Source organism: Coprinopsis cinerea, assembly GCF_000182895.1.
Source record: "Coprinopsis cinerea okayama7#130 chromosome 8 map unlocalized cont3.8, whole genome shotgun sequence".
In the NCBI taxonomy this organism is placed as follows: domain Eukaryota; kingdom Fungi; phylum Basidiomycota; class Agaricomycetes; order Agaricales; family Psathyrellaceae; genus Coprinopsis; species Coprinopsis cinerea.
In genome coordinates this window covers 2,172,420-2,198,783 of record NW_003307537.1, presented here as the reverse complement: position 1 = coordinate 2,198,783, position 26,364 = coordinate 2,172,420, and the positions used below count along the sequence as shown (strand labels likewise).

Genomic DNA, 26,364 nt, shown 5'->3' with positions numbered 1-26,364 from the left:
AAGCACGTTCTTGTGCACTGTCCACTGACGTTTTACTAACATCAGATTGAGCCTGCTGTTGCTGCACGTTTGTCGGCGTCACGGTTTCCAAATGATGGCCCATGGAATTACTGGGGTCGAGTCTCGACTTGCTGCGATTCAAAGGTATCCTCCGAACCAATACGTTTGACAGTAGTATAATCCAACATTTCCGATGGTGGCAGATAGTGACAACCGGTGTGTCGTCCACAATCGAAGCCATGGACAAAGGGGCTTCTTTCGATCCTGCCACCAGCAACTTTTCATCCCGCGGCGTACCTGACATCCGTAGAGCCGGGACCTTCAGCTTAGACCCGCTGTCGCTGTACTGCTTCAATTCTCCTAAAGCTACAGTTGTGATACGCGTTCAATTCAAGTTCGCCACGCAATTTAACAACTTTAGCGCCCGCCCCTATTTAGGCTTAATTGACTCACGCGGATATCATGTGACCGCGATGTTCAATTTCGGCCTCGGAACCTTTCGCCAGCTTGTCTCAGTTCTCGACCGCGTTTCCAGCTCGAAATCCCCTAAACTAACGAAATGGGGGTTGCAGGACTGTGGGAGGTACGTCTCCAATGTAACTTTATTCAACAACTCACGGCAACTTATCACCTTTGTAGGTCTTACGGCCAGCGGCCAAACCACGATCCCTGACGGAACTTTCTGTCACCGAAGGCTTCCAACAAAACCCAGAGGGGGTTCGGGGCTATAGGCTGGGGATAGACGCCAGTATCTGGTTTTTCCATGCTGAGTATGGTCGTGAAGGAGAAAATCCCGTTCTGCGAACCCTCTTCTTTCGATGTGCCACCCTGATGAAGTCCCCATTCCTCCCATTATTCGTGTTCGACGGTCCAAAGCGACCAGACTGGAAGCGCGGTAGAAAGATCAACAAAACGCCTAGCAAACTCATCCCTGGAATGAAACAAATTGTGGAGGCGTTTGGCTTCGAACATCGGACGGTATGTTCTCGACCTATGTCAGCCCCAACTTCCTCATTTCAATCCCAAGGCCCCAGGTGAAGCGGAAGCCGAGCTGGCTTATCTGAACCGCATTGGAGCCATTGACGGCATTCTTTCCGACGACGTAGACAACTTTCTCTTCGGCGCAACGGCTGTTATCCGCAAGTAAGTCATGCATTCCATAGCCCGAGCGATTGGAGAGTAACGGCCCAGTCTCCTGCAGCCCGAGTAATACCCTGTCTGGAAACCGATCCAACCCCATTCTTAACGCAGCCGGCAAGGACGACAAGAACCATTCCTGGGTGTTCAAGATGTCGGATATCACGACCCATCCTCAGGTTGGCTTAACCAGAGGCGGCTTGATTCTCATCGGCCTACTGAGCGGGGGTGACTACCACCAAAGCGGAGTTGAGCGCTGCGGCATTAAAACTGCTGTCGCGCTCGCCAAGTGCGGGTTTGGGGACACGCTATATCAGGCAGCCACGAATCTCACCAAAGACCAGCTCCCCGACTTCTTGGACAACTGGCGCCACGAATTACGACACGAAGTAGCGACGAATTCTCGAGGGCTCATTGGCCGAAAGTCTCCTGCACTGGCAAAGTGTATCACCGACGCATTCCCGGACATAGACGTGCTCCTCTCCTATGTCAACCCCATCACCTCCGAATCTATGGGGCGCCCCTACTCACCACGAGACATCAGGTGGAATAAGGAGCCGGACATCGCCAAACTGGCCTACACCTGCGAATTCTACTTCGAGTGGGGTTACAAGGAGGCGATCATTAAACGCTTCAGGACGGTGATCTGGCATTCTGCCGTGCTTCGGATCCTGCGACGGGCAGTGCTCGACCTCGACGAAGGCATGAGGTCCGGACCAGCCATCCCATCAACCCCGTCTCGCCAGAGGATAGCCGAAGACGCATGCGGGACCCCGTCTAAGATGATCACCAAGTACTTCTCCTCGATGGGTCTGGATGACCGGCATGACCGCTCTGATGGTTCCGACGGCGAAGAGGAGGACGAGCGGTTAATCCTGAAGATTCATTCCATGCGCGAGCATGCATCCACCGATGGACTTCTCGAATACCGACTCGAGGTCAACCCTGGACAGTTGGTTCGAATGGCGGAGTCTGGTATTCAGGGTCTGCGGCAACCAGAGGGGCCAGATGAGTGGGCTTCCGAAGATGACGGGGATGAAGAGGGAGGGGGGAAGGGATCCAAAGCACCCGTGGATCCTTATTCCCACATGCGGCTTTGGATGCCCGCGTGCATGGTGAAGTTGGTTGAACCCAGGCTCGTACGAGAGTTTGAAGAAGAAGCCGAGCGGAAGAGGTTGAAGAAGGCCAACAAAGGGCAGGGGAGGAAGAAGAAAACGACGACGGCTGACGACAGTGGGTCGAGTCCACCCAAGCGGAAACGCGTCACCAAGAAGAAAGCTGCTCCTTTACCCTCTTCGGACGGAGAGGAGGAGGATGACGCTCTACCTGTTCCCAAGCCCAAGGCAAAGGCGACGAAGTCCACAGCTGTGCCGTTGGCACTGTCGTCAGACTCGGACTCGGAGGGGGAACTACCGTCGCCGTCGAAGCTGTTCTCCAACGCCAAACCCTCCACCTCGAAAGTGCCAACCGCCAGCTACGATGAGAACGACGTCTTCTCCGCACCCTCGCCACTGCGTAGGGCAGGGGTGAAGGATCTGACGAAGAAGAAGGGGCCTAGTTCGACACTCGATGTACATTCTGGCACCACAGCGACTTTGACAGCCTTTTTCCCTCTTACGAAACCGTCTGCCAAGGCAAATGCTACTGCTAAATCCAACCTCACTGCTTGCCCTGGACCTTCGACCAGCAAAGCTCGAACCAACGATGGGTCATCACATCGTGCGCCCGCTCCTTTCCCACTGTCATTTGACGATTTTGGAGGGATGGACAACCCCATTACTGATGATGTTTTCGCGTCGTCACCGCCCCCCACCCTTTCCAAAGCACGTTCATATCGTGAACGTTCTACTTCTGCATCGAGTTCGACTTCACAGAGCCGGGTCAACAAGTCCCCTCGCAAGTCGAGATCACAGCGTTCGCCAACGGGCAAGTCGGCGTCCGCGTCCACTTCAGCACGCTCCGAATCGCCGACGCCGTTACATACTTCTATGAAGGATCCCTCTAGTAGGGTCCTGGTCTCGAATAACAGACCACCAAACGGCAAGGCTGTTGTCGAATTCAAGAACCTTCCGGTTATTGAGATTTCGTCATCGGAAGATGAGGAAGACGAACCTGCTCGACCCCCCGCTCCAAGGCTGCAGCCTGCTAAGGCTATCAGGCCGAAGGAGAGGGAGTCGGCTGGGACAGTGGCGGGTACGGGATCGGCGCGTAGTGGGAACAAGTCGGGGAAGGAGGAATCAGTCGTGGAGGCGGTGAGGCCCTCCACTCCTCCGCTTTTGAGGGCGAGGGCTAGGGCGAGAGCAAAGCCTACCAATGTCGTTGCAGTAATAGATTTGACGTGAGTTGCAGGTGCGATTTTATGGCTCGATTTTGGGACTGCTACCGTATACATCAGGGGATTTCTATTCGTAATGTATTATAAACTATGACTGATAAAAATACAGCTGGGTATGACAATGGGTGTAGGCTACATAAGATGCTTGGAATTTCGTTCTTGGAGAATTTCTTTCAGCAAGACGCTCTCTTCACGACCCATTCGATTCTTGTTGAAGGACTGCGCAGAACCTCTCCGGTCCAGCGTTCGATAGCAGCGGCAAGCTCGGTGCCTGGGACACCGTCGATCCCCCACGTCTGCTGGACGATGTACGTGTTGGCGTGGTCTGGACCTCGGATCTTGCTTTCTCCCCCCTTGATAACGCTGTGCGGATAGTTCTTCGAGAGCTTGAGGCCAAAAACTGTACCGACGATCAATTAATCGCCCAAGCGTCGTGGAAAGGAAGAGCAACGTACGGTAGTTAAATTCGAGCCCCAGATCAATTGCGCCTTTAGGCACCGAATAGTTTCGTGGTGCTACAACCCAGGTGCACTGAGTTGCTTCCCCGCGCTCTTCAAGGTCTGCGACGGGGTTCGTATACGTCGTCGTCGTGTATGTGGTGGTCATTGTACCGGTTGTGGTCAAAGTATATTGGAAGGCGATTCGGACAGGGTTTTCTTGTGTCGAGTGAGGAGTCGTGGTCATGAACTTGGGATATTAAAGTATGGATCTTCGAACTATGACGAAATATGATGTTGTATTGAGTGCATTCTGGGTGGAGTAGTGCGTTGGAAACTTTGTCTCCAACTCTTTCAAGGGTGCGGGTTGCGGGTCGGAGGAGTTGACATCAGGTTTGCATCGAAGCTGAGTCAAAGGAGAAAATACGTGGAATACAGAGGAGAGAGATGACCCGTTGGAAAGGCGGACTGCATCGTGTCTGTGACTCGTTCGACCTTCAAGAGGATCTCATGAATAAGCGCTCAGTCGGCAATGCCGTGCTGCCGTTTCCTACTGTGTTGTTCCGAAAGGCGCCTTGAGGGCGACGCTTAAACACGAAGTTGGAATTAGCCCATGTATCCATCATGATATCGGGCCTCCTCACTTCCCTTCCTCACAGCAGATCTTATTTAGCCCTTCTGGATATTGACCTCGGCAGCCGGCTTGAACTGGAAATACTAACGGCTCGGAGCCAATGGCCTTCTTACGGTTCGCCATTGGATGGCTTACCGGAAGAAGAGCCGTTCAAAGATCGTGACCTGCTTCTACTTAAATAAATTTGTAGCCGACATCTCCTGACTCCGCTCCTCCCCAGGCCAGACTCCTCTCCACTCCCATATCCTTTGACCTTGACCCCAGTCTTTACGAAATTTGGACTTAAGAGCTGGCGCTGAGTCTTTAACAATATACCTCTGCCGCTCTACTCCAATTCTGAAGTCGCTGTTTCGTTTGGAAAAGACCACCTCGGTGATTTGGGGTCGACATCGAAGCTACTATGCCAGCTTGGGGTATCATAGAGTTACCGGAGCGGAAAGACACCAATGACGACAACTCGTCCAGACCGGCAACCAAAGCTACCCTATCAAGGTCTCTGACTCCAACCTCGACCCTTCCTGCCACTTTCGACATTGAACATGCTCCTGTCGAGAATGATCCTCGACAATGGTCGCGAGTGCGAAAGGTGCGATGGTTATCATGTTCCACTTTGCACTATTGCCTACATATGCTCTAACCAATATACGCACAGAATTTAAGTTTACTGCTGATAGCTTCTGCTTCCATGATCGCTGGTCTGGCGGCTAGCATCCAGAATCGTTCGTATTGAACTCTGAATAACGACGAGGTCCTTTGTATCTGACATTATACCAACACTTAGCGGCGATACGAGAAATGGAGACGGAGCTGCCGGCCACCAGCGGTCAGTTCAGCCTGAGCATTGCCTTGTTCATTCTGCTCCAAGGAGGCATGCCGCTTTTTTGGTCGGCCATAAGTGAAGTCGAAGGGCGAAAGGTAAGTTTCAACATTTCAACTGGTCGAAACTTCGTGTTTAAATTCTCTAAGCTTGTCTATATAGCCTCTCTCTTCATATTCATGGTCGGATCCATCATAGTTGCAATCAGCAGCAGTATCGGCCTGTAGGTTTATTCGAGACTCGTCAAGGGGGCGCAGTTGCTGACCGAGGGTCCGAGTGCCTAGGGTTATAGGGTTTCGATGCGTTCAGGCTATCGGGTCAGTCGTTCCGTGCGTTACTTAGTGCGCTTGTATTGACTGAGGGCTTTCAAATAGGTCGAGCGCTGTAATCGCCATCGGAGCTGCTACCCTCGCTGACATCTTCGAACCAGCAGAAAGAGGAACAAAGGTGAATTCATTCATTTATCTGGTTACTATGACTCTGGTCGACCAGTAACTTGTCCATTCTAGATGGGAATGTACTATATGGCCCCTCTTCTGGGACCAGCACTCGGCCCTATCTTTGGGGGAGTGCTTACGAGCGGCTTCAATTGGAGGGCCATCTTTTGGTTCTTGACCATCGTGTCAGGTACTAGCACGGTCTCGTTTGTCTTGTTCTTCAAAGATACTTTCCGGAGAGAACGAAGTCTTGTTTATCAAAACGCTCTCAAGAAGAACGCTTCGCAGACTGAAAAGTCTGCTCGTCAGGACTCCGATCCCGGGAAGGATGCAGAGAAAGCGGTCCCAGCAGTGACATCCGCACAGGAAATCAGACCATCGATCACAGACGTCAACCCCATTCAGCCTATCTGCATGGTCTTGCGGCGAAAGAACAATCTGGTAGTTCTGGTTGCGTCGGGTGAGTATTCCCGACAGCCTTGCTATACTGTGTAGTGCTCATAGTAGTTATCTGCATACAGGACTCCAATTTGCATTCGCATTTTTCATTCCCTACACCTCTGCTAGAACGCTAAGCGCCAGGTACGACTATGAAGCATTGCATATCGGTTTGGTGACACTCTGCTACGGCGCTGGTAGGCCTTCTACCTGAGCTTTGACGAGATATATTGAATCTGGTTCTCAGGCTCAATAGTTGGAAGCCTTCTTGGAGGAAGGTGGTCCGACTACCAACTCGCTCGGCTGAAAGTTTTGAATCAGGGTGTTTCTCAACCAGAGGTCGCGCTTGTTCAACTCCCGATTATCTATCCTCTGGTGCTAACTTTAGCCTTAACAGATGAGATTATACAGTACGGTTCCGGGTCTCATTTTACTTCCTCCTTTCACCGTCGGTTTCGGATGGCTATGCGAGAAGCACGCTCATGTATCCGCTCTGTGCGTGTTCTTATTCATGTGTGGTTTCATGGCAGTGTGAGTGGCACATTCTCACAACAGGTCACTTTTTGACGCTCGATTGCTTCCATCAGATGGGTCTATTCGAGCACCTTGGCCTACGTCGTTGATGCTAATACTGGCCGATCCTCAACGGCAACAGCGACGAATAGTGCATTCCGGGGATTGTTTGCTTTCATCGCGACAGAGGTCGCTGTCCCAATTCAAGATAACTTGGGTGATGGGTGGACGTACACGATATGGGGTGGACTTCTTGTGCTCGTTGGTGTACTGCTCGTTCTTGTCCTGAAGAAAGGAAGGAATTGGAGGGAGACAGGAGAGGCTTCTGAACGGACGTAAATCGTTCCGATGTGTTCTTAGAACTGCGGAGTAGGACTGGTTGCTATTATATCCTCTCAACTGCATGGAATAGAGTCATCAGGCGTGGTCATATCCGGAATGCAAGCACCCCTCGGCAGCGCCAGTATGGGCGCTTAAGAGCCGGTCACGTGTTAGCTTGGTAAAGTTGTGACGTCACAATTCGGATTCCCAGCTCTAGGCCCGGATCCAAACAGGGTTATTCGTATTTCTCTTCCGCTCTTTCATGGCGCCTGGGAGGATTTTTCCGTCGTCAAACATTCATGGACTTGCACCACCACATTGACGATCCTAACCTTGATCGCGACGTTGAGGGCGGTACCCTGACGCCGCCCCCGACGCCGGCTTCAACCCCAGCGCACAGTCGTTCTCCTGCACCACGGACACGTCGTCGACCTCTAGATTTTATTGGGAAGACTCACTCCCCCTTGCACGCTTCCCACTTAGGAGGCCTAAGAAGAAGGGAGAGTAGTGGATCAGCGTCTCGTACAAGGGAAGAAGGGACGTCGGAAGTGGAGGACGATGCCGAGGGAGAGACAGTGATACCGAAAGAGCGAAGTGGGAAGGGTATAGGAGACCGGTTATTTCGCCGACAGGTTTTCTTGAAGCGCGAAAGGCGGAGGCGGAGGAGGAAGGACAGGGAAAGAGAAGAGGCGCTCAGAAGGAGTGTCATTGACAAAATCAAAAAGTCTTACTTTAATCCTGGGCTCGTTCTCGAAAACTCTGGTTCTGTTGCTCGAGACCATCTGGCAACCGAGAGGACCTATTTAGCATATGTTAGAACAAGCTTAGCCCTTGCTTCCATGGGCGTAGGTGAGTCATGTGGCTTATGGGCGCTATTCATTTCTGACTTCAACACCTATTTAGCGCTCACACAATTATTCACGATCGGGGACTTGACAAGTCGGGCCACCGGGGTGGAAATTTCGCCTGCGACTCGAAACGCGGCGCGTTTTGCAAGGCCGTTAGGTGGTGTTACTATTGCTATGGCTTTTGCGACCCTTCTGCAAGGTTTTTCCATTCCATCGGGGCTCGTGTGGTTATGCTGACCTCGGATCTTTAGGATTGTGGCGCTTTTTCTATATTCAATTCCATCTTCCAACTGGGTTCTTCCCAATGGCGCGCATGTCTGCTGCGTTTACTGGGTTTGGACTAACTGCGGTTATAGTCACGATCTTTGGGGCTATTCTTTCCGGCAGGACTCACGACTGACGCTACTTGCTTCTCACCGACGCAACTACGACACCGTCCTGCGAACTGGAACCGACTGGGACATTCCTTCAACGATATTTTTGGTGATCAGCCTGGTTATTCATATACCTATCCAATACCTATCATTCACGGTAATCGTCGGTTAACCCCCAAGAATGATGTACACTAGAACAATACTCCGCCACTAATCAACCTCAGCGTATCGTGTGTAGGAAAGACCATTCCCCTTGCGACTGGGGACTAATCAGCTCACGATGATGCTGTGTCCAATCGTAGACGCAATCAACGGTTCCGTTATGCTCGACAGCATTGCCCACAGTGGCCATAACGACGATGGGGGCGAAGGAGGGGAGGGTCTTTGTTAGGAAAGCGGTTGAGAATTGGAACGGATTCGAACTGACTTTCATAAGGCTCGTTGCGAATGTTCTTTTTCCAAGTGTCCAAATACTGTGTCCCCACATCGCCGAGCGAGTATGTTTTACTGTTCTGCGATCACTCGATACTCTAGGCAGAATGAGGTCTCACGGAAGGCAGTGATCGCCAGGGCCTACCGTAGTAAGTTTAGTAACCTTATGCCAGGACCCTAATTCAATATAGTCATGGCGGCCGATGCGGCCAATCGTCGAGATCATTTGACCGGAGACTTACCAAAAAGGTCGTTGCACTTTCCTATTATATTCGAGGATTGCACTGACAGGCAGTTCAATCAAAGGAATCGAGACCAGCCGCCTTGGGTGGCTTATTGAATTCTTGAGATTACGGTATAGTTCGTTTCTTCTCAGCAGGGCCTACCAAGCCGGAGTTTTCGCGTTTTATAGTATTCGCGCCTGTGTTCCACAGGGCTACTTCTGAATCCTGGCTGCCCTTCGGCACGTCTTTTAATCGGACTGAATGAAATTCCCTACATCGACAAAGTCACGGTACATGGAGGCCGACCAATCATATCGGGGTCATCAACAATTCGTCAACACTCCTAATGACGAAGTACTACACTGGGTACAGTCCAAGATCGATTCTGATTACTAAAAGCGCGAGTCATTTAGCAGGAGACATTGGTCAAGATGTAATCAACACCGCTCCAGGGGCCGGAGAAGGTCTGGCCAAGCCATCCGTTGATCTCCGCGAGGAGGCTCGCAGTGGAGATGGTGGGAACGTCGAAGAGCTGCTCGATAGTGTAGGCACAGCTTTAGAAAAGGACATGTGAGAAATCGAGATATTTGGATACTTGATCTCATTCAAACGGTCTAAGTGCAAACTACATAGAAGAATCGCATACTTGTTCATGGCTGGCATGGTACTATTATAAAAAAGCAGGATGCAAAGGACAACTGCTCTTTGACTGTATTTTCCTGTCAAGTAAATCAATCGTCGTCTAAAGGGAGGTGGCACCCGCAGAGTCTTCGCTGTCATGACTAGCCACAGGCTTATCATGCTTGAAGGTCCCATGCACTTTCAGGTTTCTTTTGTATTTGGTCATGAGTTTACAGCCGGGAAACTGGCACGCGAATAGCTCGGCATTGGGATCGTGTATGACCGCATGATTTTTCAGGCTCGCTTTGTGTTTTGTTACAAAGCCACAGCCAGGAAACCGACATGGGAGTTGTTCAGAGTTGGGATCGTGGACGACGGCATGGATTCTCAGGTTCCCTTTGTGTTTTGTTACAAAGTCGCAGCCAGGAAACTGACATGCGTGTCGCTCAGCGTTGGGATCGTGCACGACGGCATGTGTTTTCAGGTCACTTCTGTACCTGGTTGTGTAATCGCATCCGGGAAACTGGCATGCGTGTCGCTCAGCGTCGGGATCGTGCATGACTGCATGGATTCTCAGGCTCGTTTTGTGTTTCGCTACGAAGTCACAGCCGGGAAACTGGCAGGCGAATCGTTCGATGACGGCGTTCGGGCCGTGCTCACGTCGTTCGTGAGCCATTAGTTTCGACAATTTCTCGAATTCTTTACTGCATGTGGCACAGACGAATGACCTTTTCGGTGACATGATGCTGCTGTGTGCCAAGGGCGGTAGCTGAAGTCGATGTTAGGTTTCGAGCGTGAGGACAGAACATGGCACCGCTCTTGACTTTTATATTATATAATTCTGAATGGGTGGTTTGACCTTCAGTATTGCCGGTAATCTGTGGGGACCATCGATTTCCAGCGGTCCAAGTCAAAGCGCTCTCTTGGTCACTGCGTCGCTTGTAAGCGCCCACCAACTAGGGAATTCAATAATCCGTGAGGATCGAACGTGTGGCCTCCAGAGATAAGATAAAATGCATATCTCGCCCTCCAATGGAATGGACCGCCACCACCTCCGTCCCCGCTGGTACGGTGTGGTACCCACTTGGAGCTCGACTGGAACTACCACAAGTCTCACTACTCTCTCACGGACGTCGTCTTGAGTCTAACTTGAGTCTAACATCCCCGCTTTCTAGTCATCGACGCAAGCTTGCCATCAACGATAACGGTTCCGGGTTTCAAGGCCATCTATTCCTCCAGCTTGCTCCGACAGGGACGACAACACCGACCCAGAAGCTCCAACAAAAGGTGGAGAAGAAGGAAGGTAGTGTTGTTCTCCCAGGCGCGGATACACCATTGTAGAAACGAAGAAAAAGCGTGAAATTAAGGTATCACAGAAGATACACTGACCTAATCTCCTGCAAGTACGGAGAACCAATGTCCATATGCACCTTGCAGGGATAGAGTGATAGTGATAGGTAGATAAGAGATCGAGTCGATTAGCGCTCGGACATGCTGGCGAGATAATCTGAGAGCTAGATGAAGATGAATAACCGTGAGTACACTCGCCTTGATCACCCGAAGAGAGAGGACTTACCTTCAAAGCACCAGTCCTAAGGCTCTCGGCAGCATTCTGGACATCAGGGTTCGAGAGGACCTTAGCGATTGCATCCTTCGCAGCATATTCCAGGCCCGCTAAACTTCCATCACCCAACAAACCCTCCTGAGATCGCTCAAACTCTTCCTCCTCATCCCTGCCAAAGTACTGACTAGACGAGATGGCACTGGCACCCTGGAAGGACTGGAGACGTGTCTGTGCTTCCCTGACTGCATCAGGGTCGTAGTCGTTCCTGCCAAAGTACATATCCGAGGAGATCGCCTTCTGGTTTCCGAACCTATCGCGGGCTGTGGTGGGCGCGTCATCAACAACCGGTGCTGACCTGCCAAACAGTTAGATCGAAAAGGCCGTGTTTGCAATCATGGGGGGTTCCATACCTGGTGGCAGGGGCGGCGGCAGCAGCGACGGCAGCGGCAGCTCCAGCTCCTGGGATGGCACCAAAGCCGAGCCTAGGGAATGCGGCAGATGCCCTAGGATCAGGGGACTTCTTAGCAGCGCTGGCGGTCGATGGTGCGGATGACAGGCTCAACGCAGCGGTGTTCTTTGCTAGTGCAGCAGCAGCAGCCTCTGCTTGCTTCCTCGCCTTCTCCTCAGCCTCCTCCCGTTCTCGATCGTATCCCAACTGCTTGATACGTTCTGCCTCCGCGAGCGCCTTGCGCTCCGCCTCTTCGAAATCTACGGGTTTCGCTTTGGTCGCGCCTAGTCCCAGCTTGGATTTCTTCGTGGTAGAACCAGTGGATGAAGACGATGTGGCTGCACTGAGCCTGGTTGCACCCAGGCCGCCTTTGCGAGCGGCGGGTCTGATCGCGGACGAGGAGATGGTACGGGGAGCAGCGGGTGCTGCCGAAGTGCTTGCTGGTGTCGAGGCTGCTCGCCCGATAACTGGTGGGGTGGATGTTCGGGGTGTACCTGGCGCTGAGGTCTTAGGGGTCGTTGGTTTCGACCAGGATTCGAAGAAATCATCTTCCGCATCGTTCGAGGTTGTCGCGGCAGCCGCTGGGGCTTCCATTCCCTCGACAAAGATGCCTTTGGGATATCTTCGGGAAACCTATTAGCTTAGAATCTTGAATTGATAACTGAAGAATTAGACATTACTTTGCAGTATCTTCCTTAATCCTGCGCTCCAATTCCTCCTTGTACAACTCTGCAACGCGGCTGGAATACTTCTTCTTCGAATCTGAATCGTGTAGTAACGACGATCCTCCATGTTTGTTGAAGAATTCAGTGGCAGATGCATTCCCGCCCACTTTCATTCGTCGTAATTGGACCAATTGCCAACTATCGAGATTGGTTGACCTAGATTAACCAGTTGTGAGGCTGACCTGAACAGTTCTGGTTACAAAATTGGATCTCACCTCACAAAACTGATATGAACACCCATATTTCGGTGGTTACTTGAACATTCCAAGCAAATGTAAACGCCAAACGTTACACTTGACCATGTCGGGTTTTTGGCGTTGCAATCGAAACAAGACTATCATTTTCTGGCTTGAGCGAATTCAGAACCAATAACAGGTCAAATACAGCATACCTTGTTGGCCTTTTGACCTTTCAAGACCTTGAATACCTGCTCAGTCTCCTGTTTTGTCGGTTCTGCCATGGTTGCTGTCGTGGCCTAATCGTGGCGATGGTTAATGGGTAGAATTCATGATCTGGAAGCTGGGTTTGAAAATCATTGATGCCATCACTTGCCGCCAAGGCACAGGTCTGGCGACCAAGTTCGAAACCTGCTTGTTCCCAACCTTCACCGACGTCCGTTTCTCTTATGGAATACACTGCCAGGCAACTGTATTCTCATGGGTGGCATGAAACGTACAACATGTTGACTGTGTATTAAATGCCAAGAAAATGCTTGTCCACCTATCAAATTTAAACCTCGAGTTCGACAGTCGGTCAGTGAATTTACACTTTTCCAGAGACTGCACTTCCATTCCAGCTTCATTAACACTTTAACAGTCAGTGTACACACAGTTTCCGACTTGGAACCGCAAGCTCAAGCCTCGAGTCTGACGAAATGTGCATGGTGGCGTGGTACACTGACCAGAATACGCCACCAAGTCCTGAATCCCCAGGAGGTGCGTAGACGCCGTCGAGATGAAGCGAGACCATCCGATACTTGCTCTCTTTCGAAACTTGGAGTGTGTGCCATTTCTGCTGAGAGGACAAAAATTGGGATGTGTTACGCGTCCACAACCTGGTGTAGGTCGAGCCATCCCTAATCTACCCATTGGCGACACTCGCTGGTCGCTTTCCACGGTCAACGTGGTCATCGTAAAGTCACTCGTAACATGGGTCGTAATCCTTTCCGTCACGAGGTAATTTCCGTTCGTAACATTACCCCTCACCTGCTAACTTGCTTAACTTTACGGCTTTCAGAAGCGCTGCGTTTCAAAGTTCACCCTGAACGAACAACCCGGTAAGCAGATAATATTGCTGTCGCGGAAGAAGTAGATCACGTCCGCGGTGCTTCAGGTTCTCCATTTACAGTTCCGCACAGGAACACGGCGGAGTTCGTTCGTTCTGTGAGAACTACGAATGTCCTCCTGTACCTTTCCTGTCCAGGTTCCTGAGCGGAACCGAGTTACTATTCGCCGTGTGCTCGATCTGACTGTCTGGCGGACTTCTCCGCTTTGTGTTTTCCCCCAATGACGAGGCGAGTGTTCTATTTTCACCCCTGTTTGACGCGATAACGGGTTTCTTTGCCCATTAGGCTGAAAGTTCAGGGAGATTCCTCAAGCCCGTTGTTCATCTGTGCTCATTCGCCTGATGTGAGTTGGATGTGGGCGACGGGGACTTTACCTTTGGGGTCCCTGTCGAAAAGACAACACTCTCCCTAACGGCACCTGCCATTCATGGCGTCCGATGACCATTGTCCTTGCACTTGGCCCGTCGATTCATTCCCTCCAGTGCCTCGCAACTTCGCCGTCGCAGACATGCAGGGCCTGGCCATGTACCACAGCCTGCATGTCAGATTACCTTCGGGTGGGAGCGTTCTACGCGGCCAATCGGACGAGCAGGCTGTCACCGCACGCAGGGGTTAGAGTTTTAGGCCACGCGTTTTCCTCCGGGAAGCAGCTGATGTCTCCGTGGTGGCTCCTATTTATAGCACAGTTAAGCTTTGGACCCACAACCTCCCGCCTACAGGTTCCGTTCTCTGGGATTTAAGCGCCCAGCAAGCCTCTTGGTCCGCGAGGTTAGGCTCATTTGTAAACGCTATCGCCGTTTCATTCTCGACGTCAAGTCACTTCTGGAGTTTCTTGTTCCAAAGTTAATGTCCGCCAAAAGCAACCCGGGTCCAAGGTGAAAGCATGGTTGCGCGCCTTTCGTGCGACTCTTCTCCGACCGTTACTCCATCACGTTTTCTCCAGAGGAGTTATGCAATGAGGCTCGAATCCATTGCAGTGCATGAAGAGTGTTCCCGCATCCTTTGTCCTCGGCGACAGTTCTATTTTGAGATTGCATCCAGTGGCTATTGTGTTCCAACTCCGCAAGTTTATTCGCGTTGAATAGGAGATAACGCTTCCTCAGAAGGCTTCGGATAACGAGCCGGCCGTTCTATTGACTAGTCTCCGATAGACGCTCGACGGCGAATTCAAGAATGAGCAAGGCCGCCGAGGCCGGAGAATTGCACAGGGTTCAACACACGCCTTGATCAGCACGGTGGACTGACGCGGTTCAGGACTGAACTTTCACTATCAGTAATCACAAGGCCCGAGCAGTCCTTGATCCCCTTCCCTTCGTTCCTCCTCTAACGGGCTCAGACCTGTCAGGTGAGTCTCGTAAAGGGCATAGTTATGACTGCTGCTTACGGTCCACGCACTGGGGAGCCAGATCTGCACCAGTGCTGCAGGTCGACGATGGATTCCGATAACGAGCTCCAATTCCGGCCTATCGATGCAAAGGACACCATTCCCCTCCGTCATTCTGTTCTTTGGCCAGACAAACCCATCTCCCACGTTCTCCTGCCGGAGGATCAAAATGGTGTTCACCTTGGGGCGTTTTTACCTTTGCATTCAAAAGACGAGGCTATCGCCGTTATCTCAGTCTTTGTTGAGCCACTCCCCATCGATGGAGATGGAGACGGCGATTTGCGATCAGAGCAACATCCGCTTCATCATGATGATGATAAACCAGCGATCCAAGAACAACGAGAACCGTGTCCACTGACGCCACAGGATAATCCTACACGACGGGCGGTTCGATTTCGAAAGTTTGCGTGTCATACTGCGTTCCAGGGACGCGGCGTGGGGACACGACTATTGGAATACACAATGTCCGTAGCCCGAGCACAGTTAGGGGCTTCGGTTATTTGGTGCGATGCACGGGTATCGAGCTTGGAGTGGTACAAGAAACGAGGACTATCGCCATTCGGAAGCACGTTTTACAAGTCGCATGTCGAGTATGTTCGGATGAAGTGCGATTTATAGATAGGTCTTCCCGTGATATCGAGATTGCAGTGGATTTGTAGTTGTCTCTGACTCTGAGCTAAAGCGTCCTCCCATGAGCTTATGGTCATTCAGATTTCCTTAAAGCATCTCGAAAATCCTCGTGGCTGAGGCACGGCGTTGGGGTAAAAGGTCCGTCGGGAAGTAGGCTTGCCAAATGCGATTGTCGTTGTCAGATGTTGTGACCAATGACCCTTCGGTTTCGTTAACCCTTTTGTACCACATGATGAATATTCTTGCTCAAGCTGGGCACTCGACACCTCGGTGGTTGAAAGCGCCGCACTACCAGGGAATTGGTAGCAGGCATTACACGCTGTTCTTGGACTTTTCACGCCTCATAACAACTCGATTGGATGTTTGGTTGGGGCCGGAGTATATCCCTTCCCGCGAAGCTTATATGACGGGAAATCTCTGATAATCTGGACATCCTTATTTGTTTTCATTAAAATACTTTGGAATGTATGTCAATCCAGTGCCCGAGCGAGGTTCTTATCTGATCCTCAGGAGGGCAACTGGTGACTGTTGGGAGTTACGACAAGACTAAATCAGGGAATGTGAACACATGGAATATCACAAAGTCGTCATAGTTTACACTTGTAGAAAGAAACAGGTATGTACAACAACCCTTTAATGGTCTGATGTCATACTTACGCTCACGTTCGTGTACGCGTCGTTATAGCAAGTGTATTTCGCTCTCAGATATTAAGTACATCGGAAATAGCTGGTTCGGTGGAAGCATGGCCGGGCGAGCTTGAGTTAAAGGTGAAATTTGAGGCTGAAGGTTAGGCCTGAAAGGCCGAGCGCTTGTGCAACGATATCTTTACCAAGCCAGAGTGCAGAAAGTCTGGCCCCACACAGAGTTCTCGGACGGTATAGCCGGCAATCTATTTCAAATCTCCTACCGCTTGGGGCTCCGGGGACGAAGTCCTGGGCACCGGTTTCTCCTGTACCAATGTCCACAAGCCCGTTTTACTGGGCTTTTCTGCGAAACAGTCGCCAGGGCAAGTTCCGGCCGTCAGCAGAGTGCTTTCGGCCTGATATCGATAACAGGGGGAATTATGGGCTCACTTTCGCGTGACCTTTGCATGCCGCTGATTGTCGGAAGAGAGGCAGGTTATGATCGGGTTGATGGCCCACGAGTATGAGCATTTACCCAATTCAAGTCCGCCCGCAGACCCCATGGGACGAGTTGAAAATCTATAAATACGAGCGAAAATTTGCTGGAGGATTAACCCCAGGCCAACGAGCCTTCCCTGCTTCCCTTCCTCCCATTCAGTTTCCATTCCCACTTTTCCCCCTCGCTACTTGTGCCACTGGCGCAATCCCGTTGTCCTTCGCTGAGCATGGAAAGCCCTCCACAGTGCTTTTTGGTTATGACTACAATTGCTTCGATGTCGACTGTGCTTCGTTTTTTGAGCACGGAAGATGGTTGCGTTGTTCATAGCCAAAATAGCGTCTGGGGAGACCTCGACCCGCTCATGCGATTGTGCACGCTGTCCCTGTCTTCTCTTCTTAATGGGAGACCTCGCCGTCCCATCTCTGCTTATAAGCGTATACACAGAAGTCGCATCTATTCATTTACCAATTCATTAGGGTTGGCGTATACCCTGGAATTAACGATAGGGTGGGAGACTGGAGAGTATTTTTGTACGCGTTATTTATGTAGCTCCCGCCAATCGGGTTTCAGTAGAGGCTAAGTAAGTCTTCAGGTAGCTAGATACATGTCCTGTATAGAAGGTCTCAGGCTCGACTAGGCTTCCTCCTACCACTAGAAGTAGACTTCAAACTTAGTTCTCTGTTCATGCATGCACACACAGGAATGATGGCTGTGCCCATCAGGATTACTAATCGTGCCCACTGATTGCGGGCCAATTGATCGCTCGCCCAATCTCCTTTACCTCCAACCAACTAGACCTTCGACCCTGTATCTCCTGGACTATGGACGCCCGACTACGAAGAGTGAACAAGGAAATAGCAGGCGAGTCTACAGGCTTATGTGGTTGTTCTGAGCGCTAAAGGGACAGAAAGACTGCAAGAATGACAAGAGTTCGAGTATCAAGATTGAGATGATTGATGAATCGCCATTTCATCTGAAAGGCTCGTTTATGGGACCAGAGGGGACCCCGTACGAGGGCGGAAAGTATGAAGTTGTAAGTGTCGAAGTTATAATCTGAACCGACCATTTCTGAAGCCATTACTAGGATATTGTGATCCCGGAATCATACCCATTCCAACCAGTCAAGATGAAGTTCTTGACAAAGGTTTATCATCCCAACGTTTCCTCGGCTTCAGGCGCGATCTGTCTAGATATTCTCAAGGACGCTTGGTCTCCAGTTTTGACGCTCAAGTCAACATTGATCTCGCTGCAGAGCCTTCTGTGCTCTCCCGAACCGAACGACCCACAAGATGCGGAGGTGGCGAAGCATTACATGACGAGTCGAAGTAGCTTTGAGGCTACGGCGCGGTACTGGGCTCAGATTTATGCGGGTGCTCCCGGTGACGCCAAGAACCCGAACGTAGATGATGAAGTTGCGATTGCAGGGTTGGAGAAGGCTCACGTCGACCAGTTTGAGAGCCTCGGTTTCCCCCGAACGAAAGTGGTACGTGCATCCTCTCGCATACTATCGATTTCATGATATTTTGGATTTCTGACGTTTCATGTCTTGTAGATCGATGTACTTCGACGATTGAACTATCGAGGTCCCAATGTCGCCCAGATATCCGACGATAGGATAGTAGAAGAGCTCCTCAAGTGATCCGCGTTTTGTATGGCTGAAGACTTGTTTCTCTTGGATAGCCAATGGAATTTCGATTGGCACCCGTCTGTTTTCCGAGTTTCCATCCGTGATGCTTTCTCCCGACCCAACCATTGATCTGTGCTTTCGCTACGTCATCCCAATGCTATCGGTGCCCATCGCTTTCGTTCTCTCATTCCGCCGCTCCGCCCTCAGTAGTCGGCGATATTAACTTTTAACAAGGGATTATATCACTAACCCGTCCATGGTCTGGTCACAGTGTCTGACGCTGGGCTCCGTTACGAAGAGCACGGAATCGTGTGATAGGCCAGGGGTCGCCTGCAGGTTATCACATTGACTTCTTGGGTCGGTCTTTCCAATTTCAGTACTGCAACTTGACGTCTGTAACAGCAGGAGAATGAACCGAAGCTGCCTCAGGAGTTCTGCATCGTCAAGTGAACGGTCCGTTTCATATCAACCTGGTTGTGGTGCGCGTCTCATCTGGAGACGTGGAGAAGTACGTTTCCCATTCTCCTCTTCGCACCAAATCTCCCCGGGAAGCTAAACAGCTTATTTTATTCAAATTCGAGGCACATCGGTAACTTGATAACTGGAACTTCGGCTGTCGGTATCAAGGGTTGATTCTATACTGAATGTTGAGTTGCCCTTAAGTCCCTCCGGGGTTTTCACCGAGGGACGGTATCTCGGGATTTGGTCAGAGGTGAGCCGAATTTCTGGGCGGTTTATACCAGTAATATAACTCCGCTAATCTCTACATCGTGATGCAGCGGAACCTGAGGGTCGGCGACCACCGCTCGGAGGTTCAATTTGACTAGATCCATCCTTGATTCTTTTACTGATCGAGGCCATATCGATAACCACTCTCAACAGCCATATCTACACAAATGGATCCATGGTATAGTCTTCTGCGTGGTGTAGGCGTGGTTTTAACACTGCAGTAGTACGTAAATCCTTGCTTTATTTGGGGAAGACCGACCGTCTAATGACAGTTTGGCTAAATGCGGTCGGGGACGGGCTGAGTTTCATCTGAGGTTGTCCAGCTATCGAGGTCATTTGGACTCCGAGTTAATGCCTCCAGACCAGGCTACTCGTTGGGGCTCTTATCGAGCCTTATGATTGCGCCATGGCGTCGCCCAGCACGGTGCGGGCGCACTTGTACACCCATTGTGCATCTTATGCTGCTCAGGTGACGAGGGATAACGTTACTCGCTTGTTTCCTGTATTTCGTCAGGTCAAGCAGGCGTAATGAGTGAGGTCATAGACTGTAGGTTGATATTGTTTCTTCACATTTTCTTCACCTTTCGCGAGGCCGAGGCTCATTACACGCGGGTGTGGATGTGAAGATCTCTCAAAAAGGATATCGGACGGAATCTACTGCGATTCAGTTTAGTTGTTCCGGGACCTCGTGCTTCGAAGGCGGAAGTGTACTCAGTACAACACCTCAGTTGTTAAGGAAAGGTTGCGCGTTTTTGTGGAGCATGGAATTGTTGAGCCTTGATTTGTGCAGTCAATTTAGCCTTTACTGCTAGTTTCGACCCACGAGAGAGGACCTACAATCCACACAATTTCTTTGTCAACTCCGCTGGATGTGCTCAGCCCATTCGAGAGACATGTACTAACTACTAGGCGGTGCGGCAGGCCGGTACCTATGACCCCCAGTGGGCGTTTACCGTGAACGTCGAATGGGGATGAAGCAAAAAGCAAAAAGATGGGTAAGAATTAGAGCGGAGTGAAGCAATCGAAGCGAAGAGACTTGAAAAGGAAGGTAAGCGGATGGGATACAGCCTTGCATGGGGCAAGGAAAGATATCTGATGTCGATTATATCCTCGTCTATAACTGCGCCTCCACGAGACAGATAAGATTAATCAGAGTCGTTTGGGTTCTGCCTGAAACGAGCAGTTTAAATAGATTCCGTGTACTCCTTTTGCAGTTCCGCCCAAGTGGGAAGGTCGAAGTAAGAGGGAAGTTTACTCCAAACACGCGTCTGGCCCGCAAGGAACGTTTCTTTAGCTGTGAAAAGGCAATCGGGGCACAATCCCTTCACCAAAGTGGAGCTCCAGCGGAGAATGCAGCCTTGATAGACTGTGAGATGTCGCGAAGTGGCTCCACGGTGCCGGAACAGCCGTAAGATCCACATCTGTGGACGCTGGTGAACGAAGAGCGCATCCATTTGAACTGGTGGTCTAGTATGGCTTTCTGAATTTTGTCTCGTCCGAGAACCAGGGCCTTTTGCGCTCCCGGTACGATGGTCGTCACCGTCCCATTCTGAGCTTTGAAACCGTCGAATATGAGGGTCTGTAAATGTATCGTTGAGTCAGAGAAGCCTTAGTGGAAGAGGACCTCGTCGTGAAGAGCCACTAGGTACATGGAAGGAAGGCAGTAGCGCAATCCATAGCGAAAGGCGAGGTTGATTAGGTCTCCCAGAGAAGTATCCTTTCCCAGAAAGACCCATTGACTGCGGATTTTGACCGCTTGGGGGAAGTTTCTGAAGTCCCCGTTGAATGTTCTTCTCAGGCGACTCGCGGCTTCCTTTCGAAGGTGGACTATGTTGTACTTGTCGGCGAGAGACACGCTGGCCATCAGCACCCTCACGCTGAAAGCTGTATACGAGCGGAATTCCCTATATCAGCTGCAATGGTTAGTCTCAGCCTGTGCAATAAAGTATGGATGCGAACCTGAATCCATCGTATATTTGGCGGAGCACCAGTTCCCAGTCTGCAGCAGAGTCATGGTGGAGGATGACAATCGGGCACTCTGAAGGATTGGCAGTGCTTTCAGGTTGGGGAACGGAAAACATGTTAGCGAGGACGTCAGAGTGCAACGAAAGAATGCTTCTATGCACTCGAAATTGTGTCTGCTCGACCTGCAATATGATGTTTCCATCTTCGAACCAACAGTTTGAAGAGCGAACGATGATGTCGTTATTGTCGGTTTCCTCGGACGGATCAGAGCTTCGCTGTCCTTCCGGGTCGTCTTCTGACTCTTCAGTCCTTGGTCGCTTTGTAGGGCGACTTGGAGAGTCGGAGGACGAGGAAATAATTGAGAAGTGACAAAGGACAGTCGAATTCGTGCTGTGTTGATGGTATCAGACTGACATCTGATTGTCCATCAAAGGGGCTTTATGACTGCCAAGACTTCCGGTTCTGGGTCAGCCGCCGGTTTGCCACGGGATGTCGATTCTCGTCGTTCCACCGTCCACCGCCAACAGGCGTTAATTCGCGACTCGCAACGCAGGCACAATGGCTGTGACGATACTCTAGTCCCATCGCTATGCAGGAAACAAGGTTATAAAGTTTATCCCACCGAACAAGAGAGAAGATGATACCATTTGTCCGACCCTTTCGCGACGCTCACAAGGGGACCAAATGTAATCACGTATGCGCGCGGGGCTTCCTGAAGGGAGATGATTCTTAGGTTTTCGTGGCTCAGTCCATTTCCAATCAGTCGAAGGCTCACCATCTCTCGAAACCACCGCCATTTCACCATATCCTACCAGCCAAACGTGATGTCGAAATCTAAGCTCCTACCAGGCCGGTATCCTGCTCCCGGAACAGACCCGGTCGCAGATGCTATTCGCAAACGACGGGGAGAAAGGGGGCTGACAGCTCTCGATGGGAACCTTTTGCACTTTGCTGAAGGCGCGAGAGGCTACAATGACCTTCTTGGGGCGCTGAGGACGGGTGGGAAGGTCCCTGGAGATCTGAGGGAGTTGATGGTGCGTTATCTGTTGGTCTATGAGTGTCATAGTCTGACCTTGGAGGCTGCATAGATCCTGAGAATCGCTGCGTTGAACCATGCAGCCTACGAATGGGTTCAACACGAACCGATCGGACGCAAGGAAGGATTGTCCACTGGCCAACTCTATTCTATCCGCGACATCGACACTCCCCTTCCGCCTGCCAAAGGTCTATTTACGCCACTGCAAGAAGCTGCTCTGGACTTTGTAGACAAGCTGACACTGGTCAGTTCCTCCAGCTTCACCGTCGATCATGGCGTGAAGTACAAGGATGCACTGCGGAAATACGTCGAAGGCACTGGCCACTCGGAGGTGGAAGAGCTGACGAACGCTCTGTATTCCGAATCATCGATGCTGGTGGCGACCTATAACCTCGTCTCTCGCTTCCTCGTTGCGACTGATGTCGATGGGCGTGCGGAGCAACAAGTTCCATGGCCCGTCGAACGAGTCGAGGTGCGTACAATACCCTGAAGAAATGGTATTGGCTCTGACTTTATCCTCAGCATAATGTCACCTTACCTTCGTTCCCAAAATCAGAAGCTACCCACCAGATTTACGCTGTCACTTTGCGGCATCCAGAACAGGATGCGCCGTGGATCGTCCTTTCGAACTCTCTACTCACGTCGACCAGGATGTGGGGATGGATCGTTCCCTATTTGCTTGATGGAGGCTTTCATGCCTCCGGCGGGAACTCAAAGCGCCGGTATAACATTCTCTTGCACGACCAACGCGGTCACGGGCGTTCCACTCTTCCACCCAATCCGGCCGACAGTGTTCGCTATCACGATGATGATTCAGCCCGACGCTCGACTATCCCGCTCCTCGCTTGGGATGTGCAGAATCTCCTCGTCTCGGACGAGATCAAGGAAGTCATCGACGGCGACTCGAAGGGTCTGAAACCCATTCATGCAGTCATTGGCGTCTCACAGGGAGGGGCATGCGCCATGGCATTTGGCGCCAGCTACCCCACATCGAGCGGAAGCCCGGACACCACTGCGCGCAAGACGAAAGCCATAATCGCATGCGACACCTCCGCTCGAACACCGGCTGGTAATAGAGATGCGTGGAAAGAGAGGGTCGGACTTGTCTTTGGCGGAGCGGGACTGGACGACGCTCAGAGCGTTGGGCTGTCGCGTCTGGCCGATGTCACGCTCCCTCGATGGTTCCCCGCTGCCTCGCCACTCCCACCCTCAAGGGCAGCGTTGGTGAGGAAGATGGTCGAGGAGACACCTGTTGAAGGGTTCGTGGAAGGAGCGAGGGCGTTGGGGTCGTATGATTTGTTGGAGGGTTCGACGGGGGAGAAACTGGATATGCCGGGAAGGCCCCCGCTTTTGGAGGGCAGGGATCTGAAAGTTTTGCTCGTCGCGGGGAGCTTGGACGGGAACGGGAAGGTCGGGGAAGGGCTGAAGGGGCTGGCGGAGAAGTGGGACCGAGCTGACTACAAGGCTGTTGAAGGATCAGGGCACCTGCCTATGGTCGATCGCCCTGAGGTGTGGTGTGAAGTGGTTGGTGACTGGTTGGGTGGTCTCTAATGGCGGCCAGTTTCATCGAACTCTTCGAGAGGATGCAGAACAAAATACGAGACTGAGGCTTTCCCGATTCCCATGTATGATCTCAAGAATGAACTTTCATCTCTTTCATCCCACTCGCCCATGCGAAAGAAAACCTGAAGCTCCAGCGCTCGAACGCTTGACCATTCCGAACTCGCGGCTTGATTGAGCCGCTCGAAGTATGCGCCCCTCTCTACCATTGAGTAGCAGGAGCGGTTTTCGGCCCTTCCATGACCCAACGTGCGCAAATTCCGGAATCTTGCCTGTTGACCTACCAACCGGTGTAGTGATCCCCGTGCCAAGGCGTCCAGGCACGGTGGTAGCTCTCTACCAAACAATGAAAGAAGCTGAACATTTGGCGCGCGCCGTGGGCATCTTATCTATTTTCCGTGCTCCGAGCGCCCTTGGGTTCTTGGGCGGTCAATTCGGACGAAGGATTCCTTTGTCAATCCTCAGCCAGCCAGGCTACCTACACAGTTCAAAGCCAGAGTTTGGTGCGGCCGACGCACTTGGGAACGCTGCGGTTCGAAGCTACTCGACGGATCGGCTTCGCTTACGATCTACCGAAGGACGAGTTAGAGAAATTGGATCCTTCGTGACCTCTGTGATGCATCAGGGGATTATAGCCCGTGGGCCGTATGGATTACCACCGAGCGGCAAATTTGCGGAAGGAGAATCCGAGATGGATACCCTCGCAGAAACAGTATAAAAAGGTGAGGGGTGGATGGAACTCTTCCAACAACCAGCTCCATTCATCTCTCCTCAGCTTCCTGCTACTACTAGCACTGTCGAGTAGACCCTCCAACCGTCAACGTCCCTTATTCCCGATCTCAAATCACTATGCTCAAGTCCATCTTTACATTGGCCTCGTTCGTGGCTCTCGCCTCGGCCCATTGTGAGTGCCTTAGGACTCCTTATAGTGCGACTGACCTCTAAACGATTGCCCTGCAGACATTTTCCCCATCCTCATCGTCGACAGTGTCGAAACACCCGAGTGGCAATACGTTCGCCGAACGGATAACGGTGATTATGACAAGACTGGCTACGGTCCTGTGCGTATTCGTACCTCGGGTCATCGTTATATCGGTTGCTCAACTCGAAATTTTGGACGACGAATAGGTCTGGGGCGATATGAACCAGCCCGCTATACGCTGCAACGATGCCGCCCGAACGGAGGTGACGCAGACTTACAACCTCACCACAAGCAACAGGGTCGGGTTCAAAGCGTTGACGCTTCCAGGCGCGATTGGCGCTTAACATGAAAGTGTAAGTAAATGGTAGTCCCATTTTTCTGAGTATACGCGAGGCGCTGAGACTGTGATCTGTAATCTAGATCACGAACATCTTTCTGGCTCGCGCCCCGGCTGGTGTAGATGTCGCTGATTGGGATGGCGACGGCCAGGTCTGGTTCAAGGTTCGTACCAGGACAGGTGACAGCCGATGGAGACAACTCATGCACGCGTGTTCTAGATCAAGGAATGGACCGCTCATGTCAACCCTGACCGCACCATGTTCTTCGAGTCTACAAGTGAGTTGAACCATCAACTTGATACACCGGCACGCTGACTAACCTCTCGCAGACCAAACCCACTTCGAGTTCGACTTGCCCCAGTCCCTTCCCAGCGGCCAGTATCTTCTCCGAATTGAGAATATTGCGATCCATGCCACTAACGTTGTAGGACGTCCTCGTACGTGCTGATCCTTCACCCCCCTGCATACCTCTGCTGACGCGTGTTTCGGCCCACTTACTGGAATTGGTACTTCGCCTTCCTAATACGGCATCCTATATCGACAGTCCAATTCTTCTTGTCCTGCGCTCAGATCAATGTCGCCAACGGTGGAAATGGTACTCCCGGACCTTTGGTCAATGTCCCTGGACACTACACTGGATTGGTGAGGCACGCTTTGATCGTGGATTTACGCCGTCGAGATTGATGGTTTTGGTAAATAGGAGCCGGGACTTGATATCGATATTCTCAACCCTCCCGTTACTTATATTCACCCTGGCCCGGTAAGTGACATATTGCCAGTGCGGTCGCCAAATGTTTCTGATTCTGATACTGTCGTTCAGGCCGTCTGGCAAGGATAATGGAGTGGTAGAATCTCGCTATCACCAAGTTTTGTTGCTTTGTTCAGTTGTTTTCTTCAATACATTGAATGCAAGCTGCCCATTGCTTGCTTTACGTTTAGTACTTAGTATGAGTACCTTTGATGCTTTCCGATACTTTGAATATATCTCAGCTTAGCTTTTGCGTGTGCAACTCTTCGGGCTCCCGCGGAATTCTCTGTACCAATAACGCCTTGGTGCTCTGGTGACTTCTGTAGTCCTACCACTTGTGACGCCTGATGACTGCAGAAGCGACATTGTATAAAGTATCCCTACATCTGTGATGCTGGACTCGGTTTTGAGGCCTCAGTTCAATCCGAGCGACCGTGGCTTTGGAAGAACGCAGGCCTCATAGAGGCCTGGCCTGGCTTGGGACTTTGAGCCTTGGCCGTCACATCACTACACGGTCAGACAGTCATCAAACGCGAAACTGCCTGCCCTAAAGTAGGTACGTAGTAAGTCCGCCAACTCTTGGCAGCCAGGAGGGTCAACTCTACCCCTGACGCGAACGTTATTCTTCTCTCCTTGATGCTGGTACTGTTGCTGAAAACCAAAGGCCCTGTAAAGATTAGGGCAACAAGGTTGACAACTCATCACGGCGGGA

At 51.4% G+C, this 26,364-nt stretch overlaps 12 protein-coding genes across 12 annotated transcripts; 8 read left to right on the top strand and 4 right to left on the bottom strand.

The window, feature by feature from the left end:
* Window positions 1-559: 559 nt before the first annotated feature.
* On the top strand, window positions 560-3,479 carry CC1G_03074 (hypothetical protein; the record flags this gene model as incomplete). Its single annotated transcript, XM_001840793.1, has 4 exons — window positions 560-583; window positions 640-978; window positions 1,028-1,143; window positions 1,202-3,479. 4 exons carry the CDS (start codon window positions 560-562, stop codon window positions 3,477-3,479), a joined length of 2,757 nt encoding a protein of 918 aa, XP_001840845.1.
* A 166-nt stretch (window positions 3,480-3,645) lies between these two features.
* CC1G_03073 (hypothetical protein) lies at window positions 3,646-4,078 on the bottom strand (the record flags this gene model as incomplete). Its single annotated transcript, XM_001840792.2, has 2 exons — window positions 3,646-3,872; window positions 3,928-4,078. 2 exons carry the CDS (start codon window positions 4,076-4,078, stop codon window positions 3,646-3,648), a joined length of 378 nt encoding a protein of 125 aa, XP_001840844.2.
* Window positions 4,079-4,803: 725 nt separating this feature from the next.
* On the top strand, window positions 4,804-7,163 carry CC1G_15077 (hypothetical protein). The gene is made up of 11 exons (XM_002910697.1): window positions 4,804-5,129; window positions 5,196-5,262; window positions 5,325-5,458; window positions 5,510-5,583; window positions 5,645-5,677; window positions 5,735-5,807; window positions 5,870-6,257; window positions 6,319-6,432; window positions 6,483-6,574; window positions 6,633-6,766; window positions 6,823-7,163. The coding sequence occupies exons 1-11, from the start codon at window positions 4,944-4,946 to the stop codon at window positions 7,085-7,087; spliced, it is 1,560 nt and encodes a 519-aa protein (XP_002910743.1). The 5' UTR covers window positions 4,804-4,943; the 3' UTR covers window positions 7,088-7,163.
* A 205-nt stretch (window positions 7,164-7,368) lies between these two features.
* On the top strand, window positions 7,369-8,317 carry CC1G_15076 (hypothetical protein; the record flags this gene model as incomplete). The annotated part of the gene is made up of 3 exons (XM_002910696.1): window positions 7,369-7,918; window positions 7,973-8,116; window positions 8,169-8,317. 3 exons carry the CDS (start codon window positions 7,369-7,371, stop codon window positions 8,315-8,317), a joined length of 843 nt encoding a protein of 280 aa, XP_002910742.1.
* Window positions 8,318-9,293: 976 nt separating this feature from the next.
* On the top strand, window positions 9,294-9,521 carry CC1G_15075 (hypothetical protein; the record flags this gene model as incomplete). Its single annotated transcript, XM_002910695.1, has 1 exon — window positions 9,294-9,521. The coding sequence occupies one exon, from the start codon at window positions 9,294-9,296 to the stop codon at window positions 9,519-9,521; it is 228 nt and encodes a 75-aa protein (XP_002910741.1).
* Window positions 9,522-9,689: 168 nt separating this feature from the next.
* CC1G_15074 (hypothetical protein) lies at window positions 9,690-10,244 on the bottom strand (the record flags this gene model as incomplete). The annotated part of the gene is made up of 1 exon (XM_002910694.1): window positions 9,690-10,244. The coding sequence occupies one exon, from the start codon at window positions 10,242-10,244 to the stop codon at window positions 9,690-9,692; it is 555 nt and encodes a 184-aa protein (XP_002910740.1).
* Window positions 10,245-10,957: 713 nt separating this feature from the next.
* Window positions 10,958-12,765, bottom strand: CC1G_03071 (ARF GTPase activator; the record flags this gene model as incomplete). Its single annotated transcript, XM_001840790.2, has 6 exons — window positions 10,958-11,062; window positions 11,145-11,487; window positions 11,543-12,202; window positions 12,261-12,461; window positions 12,521-12,639; window positions 12,697-12,765. 6 exons carry the CDS (start codon window positions 12,763-12,765, stop codon window positions 10,958-10,960), a joined length of 1,497 nt encoding a protein of 498 aa, XP_001840842.2.
* Window positions 12,766-15,436: 2,671 nt separating this feature from the next.
* Window positions 15,437-15,695, top strand: CC1G_15073 (acetyltransferase; the record flags this gene model as incomplete). Its single annotated transcript, XM_002910693.1, has 2 exons — window positions 15,437-15,564; window positions 15,686-15,695. The coding sequence occupies 2 exons, from the start codon at window positions 15,437-15,439 to the stop codon at window positions 15,693-15,695; spliced, it is 138 nt and encodes a 45-aa protein (XP_002910739.1).
* A 1,981-nt stretch (window positions 15,696-17,676) lies between these two features.
* On the top strand, window positions 17,677-18,366 carry CC1G_03070 (ubiquitin-conjugating enzyme e2-24 kDa; the record flags this gene model as incomplete). The annotated part of the gene is made up of 3 exons (XM_001840789.2): window positions 17,677-17,760; window positions 17,812-18,210; window positions 18,280-18,366. The coding sequence occupies 3 exons, from the start codon at window positions 17,677-17,679 to the stop codon at window positions 18,364-18,366; spliced, it is 570 nt and encodes a 189-aa protein (XP_001840841.2).
* Window positions 18,367-20,692: 2,326 nt separating this feature from the next.
* On the bottom strand, window positions 20,693-21,164 carry CC1G_03069 (hypothetical protein; the record flags this gene model as incomplete). The annotated part of the gene is made up of 2 exons (XM_001840788.2): window positions 20,693-20,987; window positions 21,043-21,164. The coding sequence occupies 2 exons, from the start codon at window positions 21,162-21,164 to the stop codon at window positions 20,693-20,695; spliced, it is 417 nt and encodes a 138-aa protein (XP_001840840.2).
* Window positions 21,165-21,805: 641 nt separating this feature from the next.
* CC1G_03068 (beta-ketoadipate enol-lactone hydrolase) lies at window positions 21,806-23,747 on the top strand. Its single transcript, XM_001840787.2, has 3 exons — window positions 21,806-22,082; window positions 22,137-22,556; window positions 22,607-23,747. The coding sequence occupies exons 1-3, from the start codon at window positions 21,873-21,875 to the stop codon at window positions 23,633-23,635; spliced, it is 1,659 nt and encodes a 552-aa protein (XP_001840839.1). The 5' UTR covers window positions 21,806-21,872; the 3' UTR covers window positions 23,636-23,747.
* Window positions 23,748-24,291: 544 nt separating this feature from the next.
* On the top strand, window positions 24,292-25,742 carry CC1G_03067 (hypothetical protein; the record flags this gene model as incomplete). The annotated part of the gene is made up of 10 exons (XM_001840786.2): window positions 24,292-24,366; window positions 24,437-24,548; window positions 24,605-24,705; window positions 24,773-24,865; window positions 24,987-25,067; window positions 25,124-25,181; window positions 25,234-25,341; window positions 25,449-25,546; window positions 25,605-25,664; window positions 25,725-25,742. The coding sequence occupies 10 exons, from the start codon at window positions 24,292-24,294 to the stop codon at window positions 25,740-25,742; spliced, it is 804 nt and encodes a 267-aa protein (XP_001840838.2).
* Window positions 25,743-26,364: the final 622 nt, after the last annotated feature.